At 39.6% G+C, this 21,118-nt stretch overlaps 1 protein-coding gene and 1 long non-coding RNA gene across 5 annotated transcripts in view; one reads left to right on the top strand and one right to left on the bottom strand.

The window, feature by feature from the left end:
* Positions 1-21,118, bottom strand: part of PFKFB4 (6-phosphofructo-2-kinase/fructose-2,6-biphosphatase 4) — an 89,429-nt gene that overhangs the window by 6,724 nt on the left and 61,587 nt on the right. For 2 of the 4 annotated variants that reach the window (XM_020796693.3, XM_020796694.3), the window contains exons 7-14: positions 20,233-20,354; positions 18,119-18,326; positions 17,374-17,520; positions 15,929-16,033; positions 12,349-12,478; positions 10,637-10,699; positions 7,801-7,865; positions 4,174-4,265 (exon numbers count right to left, since the gene is read on the bottom strand). In XM_020796693.3, the coding sequence (XP_020652352.3) occupies positions 4,206-4,265; positions 7,801-7,865; positions 10,637-10,699; positions 12,349-12,478; positions 15,929-16,033; positions 17,374-17,520; positions 18,119-18,326; positions 20,233-20,354 (900 nt within the window). In that variant the 3' untranslated portion in view covers positions 4,174-4,205. The remainder of the gene's footprint in view (positions 1-4,173; positions 4,266-7,800; positions 7,866-10,636; positions 10,700-12,348; positions 12,479-15,928; positions 16,034-17,373; positions 17,521-18,118; positions 18,327-20,232; positions 20,355-21,118) is intronic. The other 2 variants (XM_078385451.1, XM_020796692.3) reach the window with 1 other exon arrangement.
* Positions 12,851-16,294, top strand: LOC144586722 (uncharacterized). The gene is made up of 2 exons (XR_013541726.1): positions 12,851-12,925; positions 16,029-16,294. It is a non-coding gene; the product is annotated as an uncharacterized LOC144586722 (long non-coding RNA).

The raw sequence follows: 21,118 nt of genomic DNA, 5'->3' as shown, positions 1-21,118 counted from the left end.
TTCTTTTCATTTGTGCATTTAATTATATTTGAAATATTGTATTTTAACCAAGACATTCTCTTTTATTATCATTCACCTCCTCGAGTGCAACTTTTGGTGGAGAAACAGATTCAAATTTTGATTTAAATAAATTAAACTGCAAGTTGCTGATCCCTAATCCTAGAAGTGCTCTGGAAAGACTTGGACATTCTGGCATTAGCCACAGGATGCCACTTGCCACCCAATCTTACATTCATGTCGCATAGCTAGACCACGAATGCAGACCATGAATGAAGTCCAGGCATATGCTATGTGCCATTGTTCTAAGCAACAAGGTATGCACAAACACCCTTGGGTTTGAATAATGATAACAATGCAGAAATAACTTTTTCGCAGAACATTCAGTTCAATGTCCATCATTGCCAGTCAAAAGAAACTAAAATAGAAAGCAATATGAAGGCCCCTAGCTGAGGTCTAGGGCAGCTGCTGTCAGTTGGATAAGGCTACACTGGAAGAGATACACCAATAGCTGAACTTGGTATAAGGAAGATTCCTATATTTACATTTTCAGACTAGCTTTGGAGCTTCTGAAGGTTCATCCTTCTGTTTCTGATCCTCAGTCCTAAAGACCAAGATCCATATGATCCAACTGGTCAACTGATTTGCATCCAATGTGCTTTACTGCCTTCTCAAAGTATCCTCAACTAACATATAACATAAGAATATCTATATAGAAACCTAAACCTCATTTTACTGTAAGAGCTTGAGCATATTCTTCTCCACCATCCAAAGCCACTAATAAAAAGTCTTGCTGATACTCTCTAGTCCCGCACAATGTTTATTTCTCTTTATAATTAGAGTGTATTGGCTGAAGAAGAAAGCCATACATACACTTTCTGCAGGTGAGATATCCAATAACACAACACATCTCTCTCTGATGAATTTCCTCTTCAACACAACAAATCACTTCAGAGAGCTGCCACAAGAACATTCACACCTCAACCCTCCAATGTAATCTAAAGATAATCATACTGATTGATTTGTTGTTGTTGTTGTTGTTTAGTCATTAAGTCATGCCCAAATCTTCATGACCCCATGGACCAGAGCACACCAGGCCCTCCAGTCTTCCACTGCTTCCCAGACTACTGATCATCAAACAAGAAATTATCACATAAAGTACTCCACAATTATACAAGACCTAGATAAATCTATGTTATACAGCATTTCACAAATACAACAAACAGAAGTCAGTTTAGGCAAAAGGAATGAGGAAAACCAGACAAGAGAACACAGAGGGTGTTTTCCCCATACTGATATAAAACATGGTTATATTACCCTAAACAAGCATGGTTGACACAACAAGGAGAAGGGGAAACTGATAGTAACTATTTTTAGTGAATTATCATTTATTTTAAAAAGAGAGTACATGACAATCGCCTTTCTTGATCCACACAGCTCAGCCTTCTAATTCTACCAATAGATATCTGGATTCCGTTAGGTACTGTACATCAAAGGAAAGTCAACCTAGGAACAACCATGTTTTGCCCATTGTAATCCTATTTAAAAGGTTTCACTGTATTTTAGTTCACCAAGACCTCAAGCCAATAGGTTTCATACAGGTAGTGGATCTTCTCTGTCCCTTTCTTCTAAAAACCATTGTGCTCACGACCTGGGGTTCAATCCAAGGTAGCCGGCTCAAGGTTGACTCAGCCTTCTATCCTTCCGAGGTCGGTAAAATGAGTACCCAGTTTGCTGGGGGGGGGGGCAATGTGTAGCCTGCATAATTAACTTGTAAACCGCCCAGAGAGTGCTTGAAGCACTATGGGGCGGTATATAAGCAGCACGCCTTGCTTTTTGCTTTGCTTTACTTTATCCATCACCCTAAGGAACATGAAAATTGTCCAAAATCCCAAGTGATACTCCTGACAATTGTTGAAGACCTTACCACTGTCCTCTGAGAGTGCCATTACCAAAATAAAACCAAAGATCTACTTAGAATGCTTATATGATTCTGTAGGATCAAGATGCCAAGAGATGGTTTAGGATCTTTACAGTTCTCTTCCGTGTGGAGAACCCATACCATAATGCCCTGAAGATATGAGTCACCTGATCTAAGAAGCAAAAAAGCAGAATCTAACACCAAGAGTACTAATTAATAAAAAAGAAAGCTGCAAAACTTAATACAGAACCATTGCTCATTGTATGTAGAATTATATGAACAAACTTGACAACCACTTTTGTCTTCCCACCCAGTGATTACCATGATGATCATCACCATCATCATAGAACTGCAGAGCTGGAAGGGGCCCTATGGATCATCGAGTTCAGCCCTTGTCAAGGAGGCACAGAGGGGAACTGAACTCCCAACCTATGGCTCTGCAGCCAGATACCTAAACCACTGAACTATCCAGCAGTACGTGACTCTAGGTACCATACCGACATGGTTTGGGACTAGCTCCTATGTTATATCACCCACATAAACAAACAGTAAAGGCTGCTTTTCTGACAACCTTATTTCAGCAGTTATTCATTGATGCTGCAGTTCTATCTCATGGTCTTGCCACCTTCTGAAAGCCTGAGTCTCTACTTGTGCCTTTACCATGTACATATTATGTGTTATACAGTAATGCATGTAACAGAGCCTGACCATTCGTAAAGGAGAGCAGAAGGACAGTATCAAGAAGGGAAAATTTAAAGTGAAGCAGGAGCAGGGGAAGGAACAGAAACATGTTATTTTCCCAGTTGTCATTCCTCTACTCCATACTGGCCACAGCTGGCTTTCTCTGAAGCATTCTCAAATGTACACTTACTCTCATATTAAGCATCTCCAGTTAGTCCATTATAAGCAACAGCAGCCATATCTATTTGCCAAAGTGTAGATACATTTTTCTGTTTCTAAGCAAGGCAAATAGAAAAGGTACTACCTCACATCTCCATCCAAAAATATTAAAATTAGAACTGTTATTGAACTGAAGAAATCTTAGTCAACTAGATGGTTAGTTGAGTAATCAACATGTTAAGATTTGCAAAAATTTAAATGTTTGCATTTGAGACAAGGGATGTTTTGTTACAGCAGGTGTTCCCTCAGGGAGGAAAGAAACAAGAAAAATGCCTCTTAAATTATATTTTAAAGCATTTTGAAAGCACCTGCTGGGTCTTGTTTTTTTACTAATGCACATTATGATTTTTTAAAATAATTCAGCTGCCCAGTTAAATGAGAAGTACAGTGGTACCTCGACTTATGGACGTCTCTACTTACAAACATTTTGAGTTACAAACGGCTCCGTTTGCAAAATTTTGCTTCGACTTGCGAACGGAAAAAAAACTTTCCTACCCTTTTTTTGACCTAAGTTCATCTTAGGTCAAAAGAAGAAAAAAAGGAAAAAAATTCTCCCCCAAGTGGTAGAGTACAGATTAAGCAGCTTTGCATTAGTTCCTATGGGAACTAATGCCTCTACTTGCAAACAGCGTCTCGACATACGAACGAAAAACAGCTGGAATGGATTAAATGGTTTTCAATGCATTCCTATGGGAAATTTTGCCTCAATTTACGAAGGTTTTGATGTTCAAACGCCGTTCCAAATACAGATTAAGTTCGTAAGTCGAGGTACCACTGCATCTCTTTAGCTAATTAAACCTTTCAAAATTCCTATTAAATGTTGCAACTTTAATTGGAGAAATATATTTTCTATTAAGTAGGGCTGAATGTGCTTTTCTCTGCAAAGGAGACACTGTTCAGCAATTTGCATCTGTCATGTCTACAATACTGATGCACTGCACTAGGAGGACTAACTGTACGATGACTGTGAAGTTCTTCTATGTAAAACAATCCAATCACTCCAGAGAAGAGGGAAACATTAAATAACAGAAAAATAGTGCAAGCTTGAAGTTATTGAAATGCTACCATCCAATAAGTTTTCAAACTACTGAATTGCACATAAAATTGAATATAAAAACCAGCTTTAAAATTAACAATAGTGAATTACATACTATCATACAAATCATTAATTAAACAGCTCAGCCAATTAATTTCAATTTGGCAGAAAGTTACACAAATTACTTCGCCCAATAGGATCTGACTTGTGTTGATTTCCAAAAGATATCTGCTACACAGAGCCAAGTATTAACTGTAGCTGATTCTAAAGTGATTGGAATGATTGAAAGACATTTAAGATAATACAATGGAAACAGCACCACATGTTTCATAGCTGATCAGGAAACAGGATTCACTGGTGAGCAGGGACAGTTACAAGGGCTTCCTCAGGAGGTCTTGAAATGTCTACATTCTGTGTAATGATAAAAATACAGAGGAGAGTGTTTATCATGCAGCATTGTTGGTCAAAGATCTTCACAAGAAAACAGCTGAGCTTGTTAAACCCAACAAATGCTAGTCATTTACTTTAACATTCCAGCACTGTAGCTTCGTTTCAGAATTTTCTAGTGAGGACAGGTAGTGCCATTTGTTCTTTACCGTTCTACATGTGCTTATGCAGAGGTAAAGCTGAGTCTGCACAGATACTCTCCACTACTTGTGCACAACATTCATTCACATGTGTGAAGGAATACCAGCAATTTTGAAGGCTTTATGTGTACACCTGGCTCATATACACATTATGATAAAACATCATTACATCTACTTGTCAAGGATCGTGCATTGCTGAATATTTATTTACTTCTCACCTCTTTCTCACAGGAAATTCAGAAAATCAACTAAGTTCAAGTCAATCAAATGCCAATTTTGTTATTTAAGCTTTCAAAAAAAGACAGAAAATTCATATCTATGAATGAAAACCAGACATTTTCATTCCAGCATCTGTAATCTTTTCATTCCATTCTATTCTAGTATGATCATAGATATCCTGATAAAAAATATAAGTTCTCAGAAAATTCACTCTATGCTTATCCACCCTCTAGAACAAAGAAAGCATCAACAGTAGCACAAAGATAGCCACTGTGGTGTCATGAAGATGCTGCTACCTAGGCCATTGAGCCACTATGTCCACAGAGCAGCTGACTCCACCTAATCCTAATTCTCAAAATATATTCTCACATTTAGTTGTGATATCAGGGCTTCTTTCCTTGCCATTTCAAACACGCGCACACCATAAAACCAGGAATTGTGCCACAGTACCAATCAATCCAAAATAACCTGTGGACGTGTATGATTTACAGAGGAGCATTTCAGAATTTCAAAAAGTTTATGAAGATTCTTTTATCTGCATTTTATACCCATGGTGTATAAAATGGCAAATGTGTCATTTTCAACACTCCTTGAGTGAGGCAAAACTATTAAGAGAAACACAACATGCAGATCCAACAGAGCAATTTTTTATCATAATGATTGTTAAGTTAAAAAAAAGTTCAGCTCATACTACAAGTACAACATTATTGCAAACAACAGCAATTTTCTAAATGTTCCTCCCACTGCTTATTACCTGTTCAGCACCACTGCTAACAGAACCATTACCTAAACACAAGACCAGGACTACCAAGCGCATATAGGAGACCATGGAGCAAGGAAACAAAGCACTCCATTTGTCAAGAATAGTCAACGTCAAAATTGGAAGCAAAATTGCTACCTCAAGTCCATTGCTAAATCCAATCACTCAGCACATGCAGTTCTGACAGTAACATTCAGTCAAAAATGTTCTAATTTTGACAAGAGAGGGAAAACTCTAAGGAAAAGAAATACTAAACATGTGATGATAAATTGTCAGACAATTTGTTTTACAGAACACTGTTATCTGACTCAGAAGTACATTGCATGCTTTATAAGCAATCATTCTCACTTATTATTGCATGCAAGGTTTCCTATAAAGTGTGCATCTGCACGTGTTAATGAGTCTTCCTCCCCCCCCCCCGACCCACAGAGATTGTTTCAGACCCTTTGGTTCACAACAGAACCCCACATGTGGGAGTGGAATCATGCATGCAGGGGAAGAGGGGGGCTGAAAATTAGAGGGAATGTTGATCGTGTGTGTTCCCAAGTCAATCAAAGCAACAATGTATTATGATACAGTACTATGTCACTATTCCTCAAAGCATTTATTAAAGTGTGTTTGCTTACTATTGGTTGGACATACAGTATATCTAATTGATATATCTTGCAATGTCTGATATACAACCCACTTTTTGGCTTAAATTACATTTACATATGAAGAAATGTACACAGTATTTTTGCTGGGGGTTGCAAACAGAAGGTTAGAAACCGCTTTCCCCCTGCATTTTCTTTGCAAATCCTGGAGGCAGAAAGCTGCTTTTTGCAACAAAAATGGAGGGGGAAAGGAGAAATCACTTTTCCTCTCCATTTTCTTTTCATAACGTGGAGGGGGAAACAAGGATCAAAGCACTTTGACCCCTCTCTCCTCCTTACTTCTGAGTATATAACGACCCTTAATTTTTCCTTCAATTATTTTAGGAAAAAGTGTTGTTTTATACACAGAAAAATACAGTATATATTACTAAATATAAGACTACAGTCTAGGATTTACCTGTTACCATTTGTGGTTCTGACTATTAATATCTGCTACAATTAACTATAAAATTAATCAGTATCAATGCAAGATAAATAATGTTGACAGACAAAGGAGTAAGAAGTACATGATTCACGTTTCTATTTTCTGGAGCCTTCTACTTAACGTAGAACATTTTCATTTCTACAACTCCACACATATGGGGTTAGTTCTTATCTAGTAACTGCTGGCTTCTTAGGTAATATATGGACTGTACATGTCTGTGAACACAATGGATATGCACTTCATATGTTATCTTGGCACCTTCTCATACAATTAACAACATCCGATAAATGTGATACATTCCAACCTCAAGCACACCAGAGAAACCAAATATAGGCTTTATTCTAGAATAGTTGTTCCCAAACTTGGATCTCCAGATGTTATTGAACTAAAACTCCCAGGAGCCTTCACCACTAGCTGTGCTGGCTTGGACTTCTGAGACTTGTAATTCAAGAACATCTGGGGACCTTAGATTGGGAATAACTTTGAAATTTCAAAATCATATCAATTGAGCTCCGATTCATAGGTATCTGCAGCAGCGTAGCTACACAGTCTGGGTATGTGGTAGCATTCAGATTACTCCAGTAATGTCTGAAGTGACCTGAAAACCAATGGGATGGCCTAGCTAAGTAGAGACTGGGAAGGAAGAAGACTGCAAAAAGAGTTAACTGCAATGAGGGGCAGGTTAAGATGCCTGCAGGGAGAGCTCATAAAATCTGAAGCTCTTTGGGCTGTTTACTTTTAAAATAATAACATACTTTGAGTTGGCATGCATTTGGTTGTCTCTGGATCCCTAGTCTAAAAGCCAAACAACAAAACTTTCCCAATTCCAGGGATGCAACTTTGGATTTTTTTATTTATGTATTTATTTACTTATTTGGACTTCAGCTTACATAATTTGCCAAGAATTCACCCAGACAGAATTCCTTTGCCTGGGTGAATTCTTGGTTAATTCAAGGAGTTGAAGGCCAAAACAAAATATGGTAATCCTATCCCTACTCAATACCTTCTGGAAAAATCGTTGTCGTCTAGTCATTTAGTCGTGTCCGACTCTTCGTGACCCCATGAACCAGAGCACACCAGGCCCTCCTATCTTCCCCTGCCTCCTGGAGTTGTGTCAAATATAGATAATTAAAAAGCAACTATATCATGGGGCAAATTTTAATGGGAAATCAGGAGGAGGAAAGGAAACACTCAGCCCTGTCCGCTCCTGGTATGAATCAGGCTTCAGAGAGGCCTCACCCAAGCCTGTGCACACCACCCATGGAGTTCCAAAGTTACCTTTGTAATAGCAAGAAAGTCTTACCCGTGGTTTGTCTCTGTGCGTATTTACAGCTTCAACATTCAGAAATATAGATTCCACCTTGCAACCTGTAGAAAGAAGTCAAGCTTTAGAATTTTTTTTTCTACAAAAAGCATGATTGCTGTAAAAGCTAAGGAAAAAAAGAGTCCTCTTGGTTCCATCTCCAAAGTTTCTAACAATTAATTCCTCAACACTGATGCTAAATGCATACTGGGAATAAACGGGTACACAATGATTAACATAGTCCAAAAAACTGACATGATTTATCTATTCTCAAAAGGGTTCCTCCGTGATGTTATTGCTACAAATGCATTCTTCCCTTGAAGCTTCAGCATCATATGAAATAAATGCCAAGTCAAAATACTGCCGCTTTTGACATCATCTCGGGAACATGGAAGGACAATCATTGCACTGATCCACTTATCAATCAACTGACGCAGGTTTTAATCTTTTGCTTGTTAGCCATATTCTGGACATTTCTGATTGCCCATGTTCAGTAGATTGAGGTGGCTGCAAGCAACACACACCACCACCGTATCACAGAACTGTAGAGCTGGAAGGGATCCCATGCATCATAAAGTCCAGCTCCCCTGCTCAAGCAAGGAGTCTACAGCTAATGCACCCCGACAAATGGCCATCCATCCTCTGTTCAAAATTCTCCACCAAAAGAGTATTGCATTAGATTTCTTATTATCCTATCAGTTACTCTCCTTTCAGTTTAAAATTCACCATGTTCCCATGGTGACAAGGAGTTCCACAGGCTAACAGCACGCTGAATGAAACAAGGAGACATTTAAAGTAAAGATCAAGTGGGAACGTTTCAAGTTGTACCTGTGCATATGCAAAATGTCATGTGTTCTGTTTTTTGTCTTATAGTATATACTAGAAGTATATAGTTTATATTCAAAGGTAATCCAGTTGTTTGAGTGTAGATCATTTAGTCAAAGATAACACTAAATAATGCTATTGATATATACAGTATGAAGGTGTGTGTGTGTGTATACACACACACATATACACATATATACATACATACATACATACATATGCATATATATACATATACATATACTATATAAATATACATATACATACACACACACGCATATATACACACAGAGAGAGAGAGAGAGAGAGATTTACAGGTGGGTTTCATGTGCTCAGTTGCTGAATTATGTTGACTAACTCTTAGGGAAGGGGGAACAGAAAAATGTAAAGAAAGGGATATAGAATGAAAGATCTGAGGGAGGAGAAACATGGATAGCTGGCTTGAACCCTCTTTGAACTTATTTTTATTTTTATTTTTATTTTGCAATCCCATGTCTTCACATGAATTTCAACCTCTAGGAGAAGAGAAATGAAAACTAAACTATTTACATAATTTAAGTTTTGATAAATAATTAAACCCAAGCAATACATTATGAGTTACTATTTAAATTTTACCAGCAGGCCAAAACCCGATTACTTGGAAGTGAGTCTTATTGGCGTCACTGGGACTTACTTTCTTTCTTTCTTTCTTTCTTTCTTTCTTTCTTTCTTTCTTTCTTTCTTGCTTGCTTGCTTGCTTGCTTGCTTGCTTGCTTGCTTGCTTGCTTGCTTGCTTGCTTTCTTGCTTTCTTGCTTTCTTTCTTGCTTTATTTATTTATTTATTGTATTTATACCCCGCCTATCTAGTCATTTCGACCACTCTAGGCGGCTGTTTGCCCATTTATAGGACTGCTTTGTAAATCAGTAAATAAAGTACTTTACAGATTAATGTTGTGCTTAATAAAAAGCAAACCATTCCATTCACTATACAAATTATTACAAAAGGAAAGTAGCTAGTCGCTGATTGTCTTGCACACAAAATCCATACAGAGGTGATACCCTCACTGGCAACCAAAAAGGCTAATTACCTGATCTCCACACCAGACAAGATGTTATCAAAATAAGACAGGGTGGGGAAAACTTAAACTTAAGTCTTTGTAGTATGCAGGGAGTCTTAAAATGTTAATGGAGGAAGGCCACGCAGACAACAGGGCTCCTCAGGTGACACAAGGGTGTTAGATTTCACCCAGAGTAGCCCTCAGACGCCTTGCTAGTTGGAACGGAAAATACAACTTCCCGCAGTAAACGCAAAGCTGTTTCCACCCTGTCTGAGCTCACAGGCTCCAGCATCGGTGGAAAACACAAAGCAACATCATAGTCATTATTATCACCGATGAAGATAATTCCAAATGTTGCAGTAATTTAAGGAACTCAACAGCAGCTAAACTGGGTAGTTTGAACCAGTTAGAGGGGGAAATGGAAGAGTTGCACCCTCAGGGAATAAAGTCCCAGTTCCTGGTATAAAATAAACCTCACTTCCTCCCGCATAGGTTCCCAATGCTGAACTAAATTTGGTTTTGACAAAGTCATGAAATAGAAGTACTCATGGTGGCCATAAAACAGAATACAAAATCCCTATTGCAGCCATTACTCGACTATGCCAACCAATTATACAAGTTTTGACATCACTTTCAATTAACAGGCTAGGTGAGTGGGTTCCCAGCCTTGATGTTATTGGATTGCAACTCCCAGAAATCCTGGCCAGCACAGCTAGTGGTGAAGATTTCTGGCAGTTTTAGTCCAAGAACATTTGGGGGCCCAAAGTTGGGAACCACTGGGTTGGACAAAGAGTTTGGTTACATCTAACACTTGCTTTGGGGAGGGTGACTTTCTGGTCAATCTAATGAAGTATTACCCTAATATGACTTTAGGAATATATTTTATAGCCAACACGTCTCTGTTTTATTTCCAAACATGTAAGGGTTTTCAAGTTGATGTATAAAATTTACAGATTAAATTTTGAACAACTTACCATAAGCCACCGGGGTTAGCTTTAAGACAGTATGCAGTGGGCACTTGAGATAAGGCAGTTGTTCTAAAATAGAAAATATACATATCAAAAATTAATTGCAGATAACAAGAGACTCCAAAGCCTGATTCCTAGATCAGCATATAAAGTATTCTCTTTGTCGAGCAATGCTAATGTTGTTGTTGTTGTTGTTGTTTAGTCATTAAGTCGTGTCTGGCTCTTCGTGACCCCGTGGACCAAAGCACGCCAGGCCCTCCTGTCTTCCACTGCCTCCCGAAGGTCTGTCAATTTCATGTTGGTTGCTTCGCAGACACTGTCCAACCATCTCATCCTCGGTCGTCCCCTTCTCCTCTTGCCTTCACATTTTCCCAACATTGGGTCTTTTCCAGGGAGTTGTCTCTTCTCATGAGATGGCCAAAGTATTGGAGCCTCAGCTTCATTATGCTAATGAACTGTTTGATTATTTAATATGTTCAATAGGCTCATACCCCTCTGTGGCTTGTGAACAACACCAAATAAATATGAAGCAATCTATCTTTAAATTAACCCAAATTCTTGAAACTGAATTATGAACATGATACTAATTCAGACAAATTTCTGAAGTGGCTCACATCATACAATAAAACTACAGTACATAAAAGAGCAAATCCTTAGCAGCAGCCTTTTCATTTTTTTTATTTATTTACTTATTTGATTTATACCCCGTCCATCTGGTCTAAAATTTAAGGACAACAGCATTAAACTAATGCAAAATGCCATATTAGAATGTTTGAACAGATAACACTTTACCTTGCCTAAAATTTAGATTTGTGGGTTCCAGCCATAAAGATATCAGGAGTTCTCAAGCACAATATCTCCACAGAATAAAGCTATTTTCCTCTGACTTCAGCCTGCAGAAGAACCCAGGGAGGAATCTCCTCAGCCATTGGGGGGGGGGATCTGACCCATTCTCCACCACTTCCTTGGTGAGTCACACCTGCTTCTTTATTTCAGAGCAGAAGTGGCCAGAAGGTTACTGCCAGTTTTGAAAAAAAATCTATTTCAGCCTTGGCAAAGGAGCAGAGGAGATTCGAAATATTCCTAAAATAGACAGTTGTGCCTCTGGAGGCTCCTGAGACAATAGTTCTCTATTTTGGGGGCAGGACAAAAGAAATCAGATAAAGACCCTGTGGGGACCTGCACAATTCCCACCCCTGATCTAACATCTTGGCTTCAGATAAGAGCAGGCAAGTTCAACAACTTCATTAAAGTGACGTAAAATGGGTCTCCTTCCACCAAAATAAAAGTCTGACTTTTGAACAGATGGAATGGGTTGCTAACAGCACCACTTGCCTGCTCTTTTAGGATGTAGACACAAGACATTGGTCAGTTTCACAGTGGTATCATAGATACCACAAGATTCTTTGGCCAGAATCCTATTATGTTGTTCTGTGTGCAGAAGAGAAAACAATGACATCACTGCAGCTGATTAACAAAGTGCTAGTCCCATTTTAAGTAATCTACCCTAACACCCTGTCAATTAGCTGCAATTAGCTGTGATCACTTCCACATTTCCTCTTTTGCATATTTAAAAACACAATAGGATTCCAGCCTTGACTGTCTTTTCTGCAACAGATTAACATGGCAAACCTCTGGGAAGTCATCCCCATGGAAGCTGCTGTTGGTGAAAATAAATGGAAAATCTCCAGGATGTGTTTGCATAAGAAGGTACCTACCGGCAGGTTTGTCCAGAAAATAAGCAAGCAGGCAGCGCATAACAGCTTGGTGACAAATTACAAGCACGTTTTCCTGTCTTTCCAACTCCATAATAACTGGCTCCAACCTCTGAACAAGATCTTCATAGGACTGAAAAAGATTAACATATAATGAGTCTCTTTGGTGGATCATGAGAACAAAGACCCACATGGGGTGGTGGTAGGGACATGCTTACTTTATGGAAAATTTAATTTATTATTCACATGGAAGAAGTCAGATCGGCACAATAAGCCCATAACTTAATAATTACTCAAATTATCTTTCTTCCAGTGTGGGTAGATAAGCTTTTCATAAGTTAATTTGTCTCAAAAATTAATACAGTACACATATTTGCTTTAGATATTCTTCTGTTTTAAAAGATACAGTGACGAATGTGCACAACTATATCTACAGATTGAACAGGGTACTGCTACATTATGGGCAAAAGCAAACCAGATTAATAAAATTTCTTGTGCACATACAGGAAATTAATGAGAAACTACACTTCTGAAGTTATGAAAGCTGCATTAATGGATCAGTGCACCTAAACAAGAGGAGGTAATTATTTGATAAAGGAGCCATTGTGTGTGTAGCTTGAAAATAATTTTTTCCTTGAGCATGGGGGCATTCCCCTGCTTCTCATGACTCCTATGTTTTTACTACCTGACGCACAATGAGGATTCTGTTGCAGGGTGATAGCCAAAGTTCTGCCTGTGAAAATGCAGCTTGTCATACACATAAGTCTTTCCACTGATGTTTGAGGGTGAGCCTTCCTCACATAGATTTTATTTTGAAAGTTGGGGTATAAACAGGGGCTAATAAAAGGTGGCCTCTAGCTAGTTAAAATAAATAAATCCAGGGAGGAAAGGACAGTTTGAGGTACTGTACATTTGAGAAATTATGGAAATGAGAACTGAGTAGAGAATTAGCAGGAGAAAAGCTGTGCTGCCCTGTGCTGTATGCAGGGAGTGGGGGGGGGCGGAATCAGTAATTTTGAACTTTAGTTTCCCCATTCCTAAAAAAAAATGGAATAGCAATGTAACATCAACTTTCTTATCACGTTCTAGCTCTCACAAAGGCAGACCAAGCCCTGTTATCTGTTTCTGGTCTCTGTCCCCTTCCTGTCCTTCCTCTCTCCCAAATCCTTCTGTTTTAAAAGATGCGACACTTTCAAACTTTCAAGTCTGTCCTGCCATCTTACTGAAACTTATCTAACACATGCAAGTCCTTCTTATGGAACCTGGCTACATAAGTGGCATCAGACTATCTAACTGGCTGTCACCAGCCTTTCAATTAACTTAGATGTAGTGTTATCTTGCAAAAACAGAAAGGCCCTTCAATTTGCTCAAGACAGCTTCATCAAATTCTCCTGTGTTCTCCATCTCACAACACACAACACACATGATATGCTCTGTTATACCCTTGATCCCCAGAGCAGCTTTTGGTGAGAGCACAGGATCATGAGTGGTGGGAGGAAAATCCATGAGCAAGAGCTCTCTCTGTTCACCTATCACTGGACCCAATGCTTTTATACATTGGTTTCCAAATCTTTAATTATTTCAGGATATTCTCAATCCAAACAGAAGATGGGCCATTAATGACAATTATAGATGTGGCGTAACTTTGACTGAGGAGTAATGTACACATAATTCTTTTTTCCAACCTGTATGTACCAGTCTCCCTCCCTACATCCACTCCTCCCCATCTGTGCTTGTGCACATGCATCCACACACACATGCATGATGCACTATCAAAGCTAAACCCTAGAATATGAGATGGAAAAGATAATGAGTTGATCCAGTCAGGGCCTTTCCTGGCATTCCTATTTTTGGGCTTTACATGTTGTTCAGATTGTTTTGGAACAATCTCTTTATTTTGTGTATAATCTAAGAATAAATGAGGCATTCGTTCCGGAGAGGGTTCCACGCAAATGAACTTTCAGAAAAGCAAATGTCCTGAGCACCACTACACCGGAGCAATTAGCCACCTTGATACTCTAAGCATATCATTCCAGGGCTAAAACGAACATGTCAACTGAATACAACTGAAATGACCCCCATTATTAGCCATCCAACAAACATGCATGCCTGTTTAGAAAGACACACAAAATCCCTCCACCAACTCTTGCTCTGAAAGGTTAGCAAACAAGTCTAGAAAGCATTCCATCTTTCCGAACAGCTGTTACAACATAGGTACTAAAAGCACAATAAATAATAGCCACCTGTATTCTGGGCATTGTGATCACGCAGTCAACTCATGGTCACTGGACCTCTCAGAAGTGTTGACACCTCCCTAGCAGGGCAACAGCTGTTTTAAATCAATGCTTTTTAAAACTCCGACTTCTAATTCGACCATGTAAAAAGCCAGGCTGGCTAGCAACACACTCAGCTTTTAACACCATGTTTTCTTTCCCCTAGCCCCTTTCAGAAAGTATTCCCTTAAATGTAGGAAGATAAAGAGGCAGGGAGCACGTGGAAGACTTTATTTCAAATTTGAACTAGACAGTTTAAATCTCCTAGGCAATGAGCATAAGATTACTGTTACTATGATGCAACAGTAGAATGTGATAGTTAATTTTAGTAGTACTACAGGTGGAACCTTTGCAGAAAGGCCTTTTGAAGATACAATATATGTACCTAGTGAAGTATTACACTAAAAAGTGTATTTCTTTTATCACCAGATTTAAAAGAACTGTACAGTGGTGCCCCGTATAGCGAGGTTAATCCGTTCCGGATTAACCTTCGCTATATGAAATCTTCGCTAAGCGGGAAGTAAAAAGCCATTGGAACGCATTAAACTTCATTTAATGCGTTCCAAATCGGCCCTAAACTTCCCACTTAGAGAAGTTTCCTGGCCCCGGGCAGCCATTTTCGCGCCCTCCCCTCGCTTGTCGAGGGCGCGAAAACGCCGCGCGGGGCCATTTCGGGTCGTTTTGAAGCCGCAAAACAGCTGTTTTGCGGCTTCAAAAGGGACCCGAAAAAGCCCTGCGTGGCGTTTTCGCGCCCTTGGCAAGCGAGGGGAGGGCGCGAAAACGCCGCGCGGGGCCATTTCGGGTTGCCCGCGGCCGTTTTGAAGCCGCAAAACAGCTGTTTTGTGGCTTCAAAATGGCCGCGGGCAACCCAAAATGGCCCCGCGCGGCGTTTTTGCGCCCTTGGCAAGCGAGGGGAGGGCGCGAAAACGCAGCACGGGGCCATTTCGGGTCCTCCGCGGCCGTTTTGAAGCTGCAAAACAGCTGTTTTGCAGCTTCAAAACGGACCCGAAATGGCCCCACGCGGCGTTTTCGCGCCCTCCCCTCGCTTGCCGAGGGCGCGAAAACACAGCGCGGGGCCATTTCGGGTCATCTGGCGCCCATTTTGGAGCCCCCGAACGCGGCTCCAAAATGGCGGCCGGACTCCCCAATCGTCGCAATGCGAGGTGCGGCGATTGGGTGCTCCATATACCGATCCCGAAAAAGGGGATCGCTATACGGATTCGTCGTTATACGGTGCGCTCGCTAAGCGAGGCACCACTGTATATGCTTGTGAGAATTAAAAACACATGAAATAACACTTCACAACATACCTCTCCCTTAGGATATCTGTATCTGTATTTGTCCTGGTCTCTTAAAGCAAATTCTAATGGAAAGTTTTCTTGAATTTCTTCATATGTCATTTCTTCACAGACCCCCTATGGAACAAAGAAGACGTAAGAATTCTGGTATAGTTTCCTAGCTAGGAGACAGAGCCGTGAATCAAAACTCCCACCTGAAATCCCATTTCTGCCCAAATTCAATGGATGGCCTTGGACAAGTCTCTCAACATTAGACCACCTTCTGCTCCAAGGAAGATAATCTCTCTCTTTCTCTCTCCACTCCCATGTGTATCCTGCCTTTCCCTCACAAAAATACAGCTATGTCAAGGCAAGCAACTATAATAAACAATTAAACAGTTTCAATGTGTAAAACAGATAACTTTAAAAGCAATTAAATACATTTTTTTAAAAAAAGAAAATACATCTTCCTGGGTCAATAGCTCCTCTTTCAGCAAAGAAGCACAACATGCCAAGGCCTACTGGATGAAAAAAAAATCTTTACCTGGATGGGCAAAGAGCTTTTTCATCCACACAGGGTGGGGGCGGGGGCAGCAGGCTCCCTCAGCAGGGAATGCCAGGCTACAAGTGACCACTGAGGAAATTCTGTCTCATTTCCCTGGAATACGCCTACGGAGCTTGCAGGACTGAGATGCCTGAGAATATCCCACGAGTAAAGAAATGCTAATTTATTTTATAGAGCTGCTGTGAAGGATTATTGAGAAAATAGTAATATGCATTTAGATAGCACTAAATACTTCATTAAGAACCAGTGTGCTATAGTAAACAGAATGTCGGACTAGAACTCAGGACATCTGGGTTCAAGTCCCTGCTCAGCTATGCGAACACACTGGGAGCTGGAATGGTAAATAATTCCTTCAACATCTCACATCATTTCAAACCCTATCACAGCTGCCACAAGTCAGAAGCAACTTGACAGAGCAGCTGCCGCCGCCGCCACCACTATTTAAGAATGCTGATGTTTGTAACAAAACCTTAGTTGTGATCCTGCCTCTGAGATTTTTTGGCACCACAGAGGCTCACAATGTATCTACAATCTCTTGTATGAAGCTACAGGGTTGTGGGGAAGTGAGTTCCATGGCTTGAATGGCACCATGCACTGGCACACATTGTATATTGCTCCCCGAAATGATTACTTGGGTTACTTGCACAGTCTGATCTGTCTTGCTCATCACAGACCTGAAGCACTTGCTAAAGTTGCCAAACTATCATGGATGTAATGCTTATTATTTTCTAATTTTAATGATGATGATAATAAACAATACTATTTATCTATCTGTGTGTGTAGCTAGACACTATACAACCTAAAATAGCTAAAGAAGGTATACATCTTTTGAAGTTTTATTATTTAATCATAAAACACTTCTTCCACCATAAAAACTGACACTCCTTTATACAGAGCCACAAGAATATCTTACCGCATCTATTTCATTCAAAACTTTCCACTGCTCATAAGGCACTCCCAGTGCCTCTGCAGTCTGAATGGTTCTTTTCATTTGGCTCGTCCATACTTTCAGATCTTTAATGTTCTGCTCATTAATGAACCGGGCCAAGCTCTTGGCAAACTGCAAGACACAGTGGAAGGAAAAATGAAAGTTACAGCTGAAGAAATCACAGCTGAAGCACTCTAGTTAGAAGTCAATAGGCCCTAACACTGGTAACTACAATGAGATAATGATGTCTTTCAAAAAGCTGCTGCCATGTGCTCTCCAGAATACAATGCCACTGGCATTTAAAAGGACAGCCACAAAGGATGTATTCAATTATTGACAATTTTTCTTCACTAAAGCAAGGCTCTCCTTTGATTCAAATCCAAAGAAACAAGTCTGTGTGAAAAAAAGCATTTCCATGGAGCCTCAATCTCTCTACCCACTATGGTTCTCACTGCAGCCCCTATAAATCACATTTCACATCTTGGATGGTTCCTTGACTCTTTCAGAGCATCTATCTGGGAGCACAGGGTCCTCCGGCAAGGGGGTGGGGGAGACAAAAGACTGGAATCCTGATTACTGTTTGTTGGGCACAGCCTCCTCCCAATCTTGATCATCAATCGTGAAAGGTACAAAAAAACAAAGCCAATAAAGTTTAAAACATTAACATTCAAATAAATGTAGAGGGGCAGAATACAAGAAAGTACTGTTCCACTGGATAGACAAAGCATACCTCCTTCCCTCTTGGGGATAACCCTGTGTCTCCTCCAATTCTTCCCTTTAGATTTAATTCACTTTCACCATGTCGACAGAGGTAGATGGAGCGAGGAGTTACGTGGATATTCATGAGGTAGTAAACAATACGGCTCTGGATATGGTCAATTACTCGGTTCACAAGGTAACTCCTTCCAACATCCATTATTTTGATATAAGAAAGGTCCCTTTTGTAGTAAGAGATAAAATTACTGATAAGAATTACAATGTTCATTCTAGTACTTCATTTACCACTCAGAGGGGCCAGGAACGAGTCTTCCCATATAAGATTACAGAAAACTGTTTTATATCTCTCTAAAGGATAAGATAAACAAGACAACTGCTCCGGGAAAATAAGAGCAACAGGATAATGGAAATCATGTAGTTTACTTATATAACCTCTATACTACTCAATTAACTATATCTACTAGGGTAGTTAATAATTAACATTAAAAACTGTAACCAACCAAAACTGAACAGAAAGGAACTCCTCCTAAAACGATATTAAAATGACTGGAGAAATACCATAACAGAGGCACCAGAGAAATCTCTCCAGAGATTTATTTATTTATTGGATTTCTATCCCGCCCATCTAGACCAAAGGTCTACTCTTTGTCTAATCAGAGCCCCTATACCATGAAGGTCGATTCCCAGTAGCCGCCTGTTGCTGTTCCTCTGGTCAAGCACCCTTACTAAGACCTCCAGGGATCTTAAGATCTAGGTATGTAGCTTACTTCCTAACCACATTTCCCTTAGGACTAAGCCCTAATAGATGTCTTTTGTACCAGAGAAGGCTTGATTTAACTACCACACCTGGTGTTAGTAAGGCCATACAACTGCAGGATGGCCATGCTCATGTTCAGGGTTCCAGGCAGGCAAGCCATGCTGGTTCCATCCTAACAAATGCCCTTCCCCAACCTTGACTTCCTGTTCCACACCCTCAGAAGTCAAGCTGCGAGTTTTGCCCCCAGAGAATATACAGCCTCTCAGTGAGTTGCTTGGGTGATTTTTATCTCTTAGCTGTTTTTGTATTTCTGCAAACGTCCATGTTTCTGCCCAAGCTTGTTATTGCTCCACACAGTGTAATTAATGCAGCACTTACTTAGGCCTTCAGTCAGTGGGATGTGGTGATAAGAGTTTCAATTTAATTTATTTCCTATCAGAAGGCCACAGCACATATCAAATCATACATTTCATGAGTGTATTCTTCTGCTTTAAGAGATAACTGACTCACTCATTCCAGAAATAAGCTGTCTGTTAAAGGGAACTTCCATAAAAATAAGCTGTTCTTATTGCAAGTCATCACTGATGGAGGTTTTTGCATGTTTAGTGTGACAACATTCACTCTCTAAAAAACAAAAACTCTAACAGCCACGTTTGCTGAATTACTTATGAAATGCCTGGTTGCTCCAGATGTGAATCTTGTTATTATGCTACTTGCTATTACAATCACTTAGTATGCAATTAATATGGCACAATAATATTAATCTTAGCTCACATATAACTGACATCTTTCCTTTCTCACTCATAGAAACACAGATATCAAAACTGATGACCGATTTTATCAAACTGTAGGTCACAGAACACAAGCAGGTGCCTCATCTGGTCACCAGTGATGAGTAAGAAATGCCTACAGGCTGTTAAAGTAGGAAGGTTTTGCAAACAGAAAAAAATGTGGTTTTTGTTTTTCTCTTTATCCTTTTTCAGGCTAAAGTTCACTTTGGAGAAAGCAATCTTGTCTATTACACAGAGAGTTGATGTCACAATGAGTGGCTGTTACTGCCTCAAGACTCACTGAGTTGATATACCTGTATTACTATAAGGCTCCAGATGGGTCAACCATGCCCAAATATTCCCCAAGGGGGGGGGGGGGTTAGACATTCCTACTAATAGAAATCCAGAAGGGAGATGGCTGAAATAAACCTTTCTCCTGACATCTAGCTTTCTTGTACAAGGAATTGAATCAAGTAAGGCCTCACCTACAACATGAAGTGTTAAACCTCACCCAACACACGTTTATTGCTTCAAACCAGTCTCATAGCCAGATTTAAGATTTTAAGAGGAGGAAATGTCAAGATTACCATGGCTACTTACTTGTCTAGATTTTCATCTAGTGTCTCATATGTATTCTTGTAACACTCAATTCTTTTCATAAAGTCTTCAGTAGCTTCATCACTACCACAGTCAACATAATCTGGACTGCCCAATTTCACTTGCTAATTAAAGAAAGAAGAACAATGAGATTTCTAAAAAGAAACAAAAAAGCAGGCATCTCAGCTGTAAGGAAGATTCCAGTACCTAAACTTGTACCCATTTCTGAGTCCTTTTCATTTATTTAACATTATTTAGCATTACACAAAGTATAACTTCTGGGTGTTTAAAAATGTTATCTTCCATCAGGTACAAATACCAAATATAATTTGTAGTATGCAAATCTCTTGTCAGCATTCTTGAACAGACAAATTTATTAGATGCATGTTTGTCACCGAACAAGAGCTCAAGGGACGTTGCTCCTTACAGATCCTAACAAGCAAGAACCACTGAGGATCCTTATAATACCAACATTTTAGAATCTCTTCAATTTCGAATCAGCAGGAAGAATTATGTAGCAGGTGAACTATTATCTCAGAGAGCCTACCTTTTATTATGCTTGATAGGTTGCTCTTATCTTTTCACACTCTGTTATGCCATAATTCTTGGCATGTTTTATTTATTTTCCCTCCTATACTTGGCAATTGGGAAATATTATTTCACATATTTTTATTGAAACTACACCGTCTATTTTTTCTTCCTTTTTTAGAAACAGCCCACAGCTCACTAGCAGTGGATGTGGGCTCTTTTTTTATTATTCAGAAGGATGCAGATTCAATCCCTGGCATCTCCAGGAAAGGTTGGGGAAAAGTTCCAATCAAAATTCTGGAGAGCTAGGATTAGACAGTGTAGATAACATCAAACCTAGATGGCCACTTTGTATGTTTTT

The sequence above is a fragment of the Pogona vitticeps genome, chromosome 2 (assembly GCF_051106095.1).
Source record: "Pogona vitticeps strain Pit_001003342236 chromosome 2, PviZW2.1, whole genome shotgun sequence".
NCBI lineage: Eukaryota > Metazoa > Chordata > Lepidosauria > Squamata > Agamidae > Pogona > Pogona vitticeps.
This window is presented reverse-complemented; position numbering and strand designations above follow the sequence as displayed.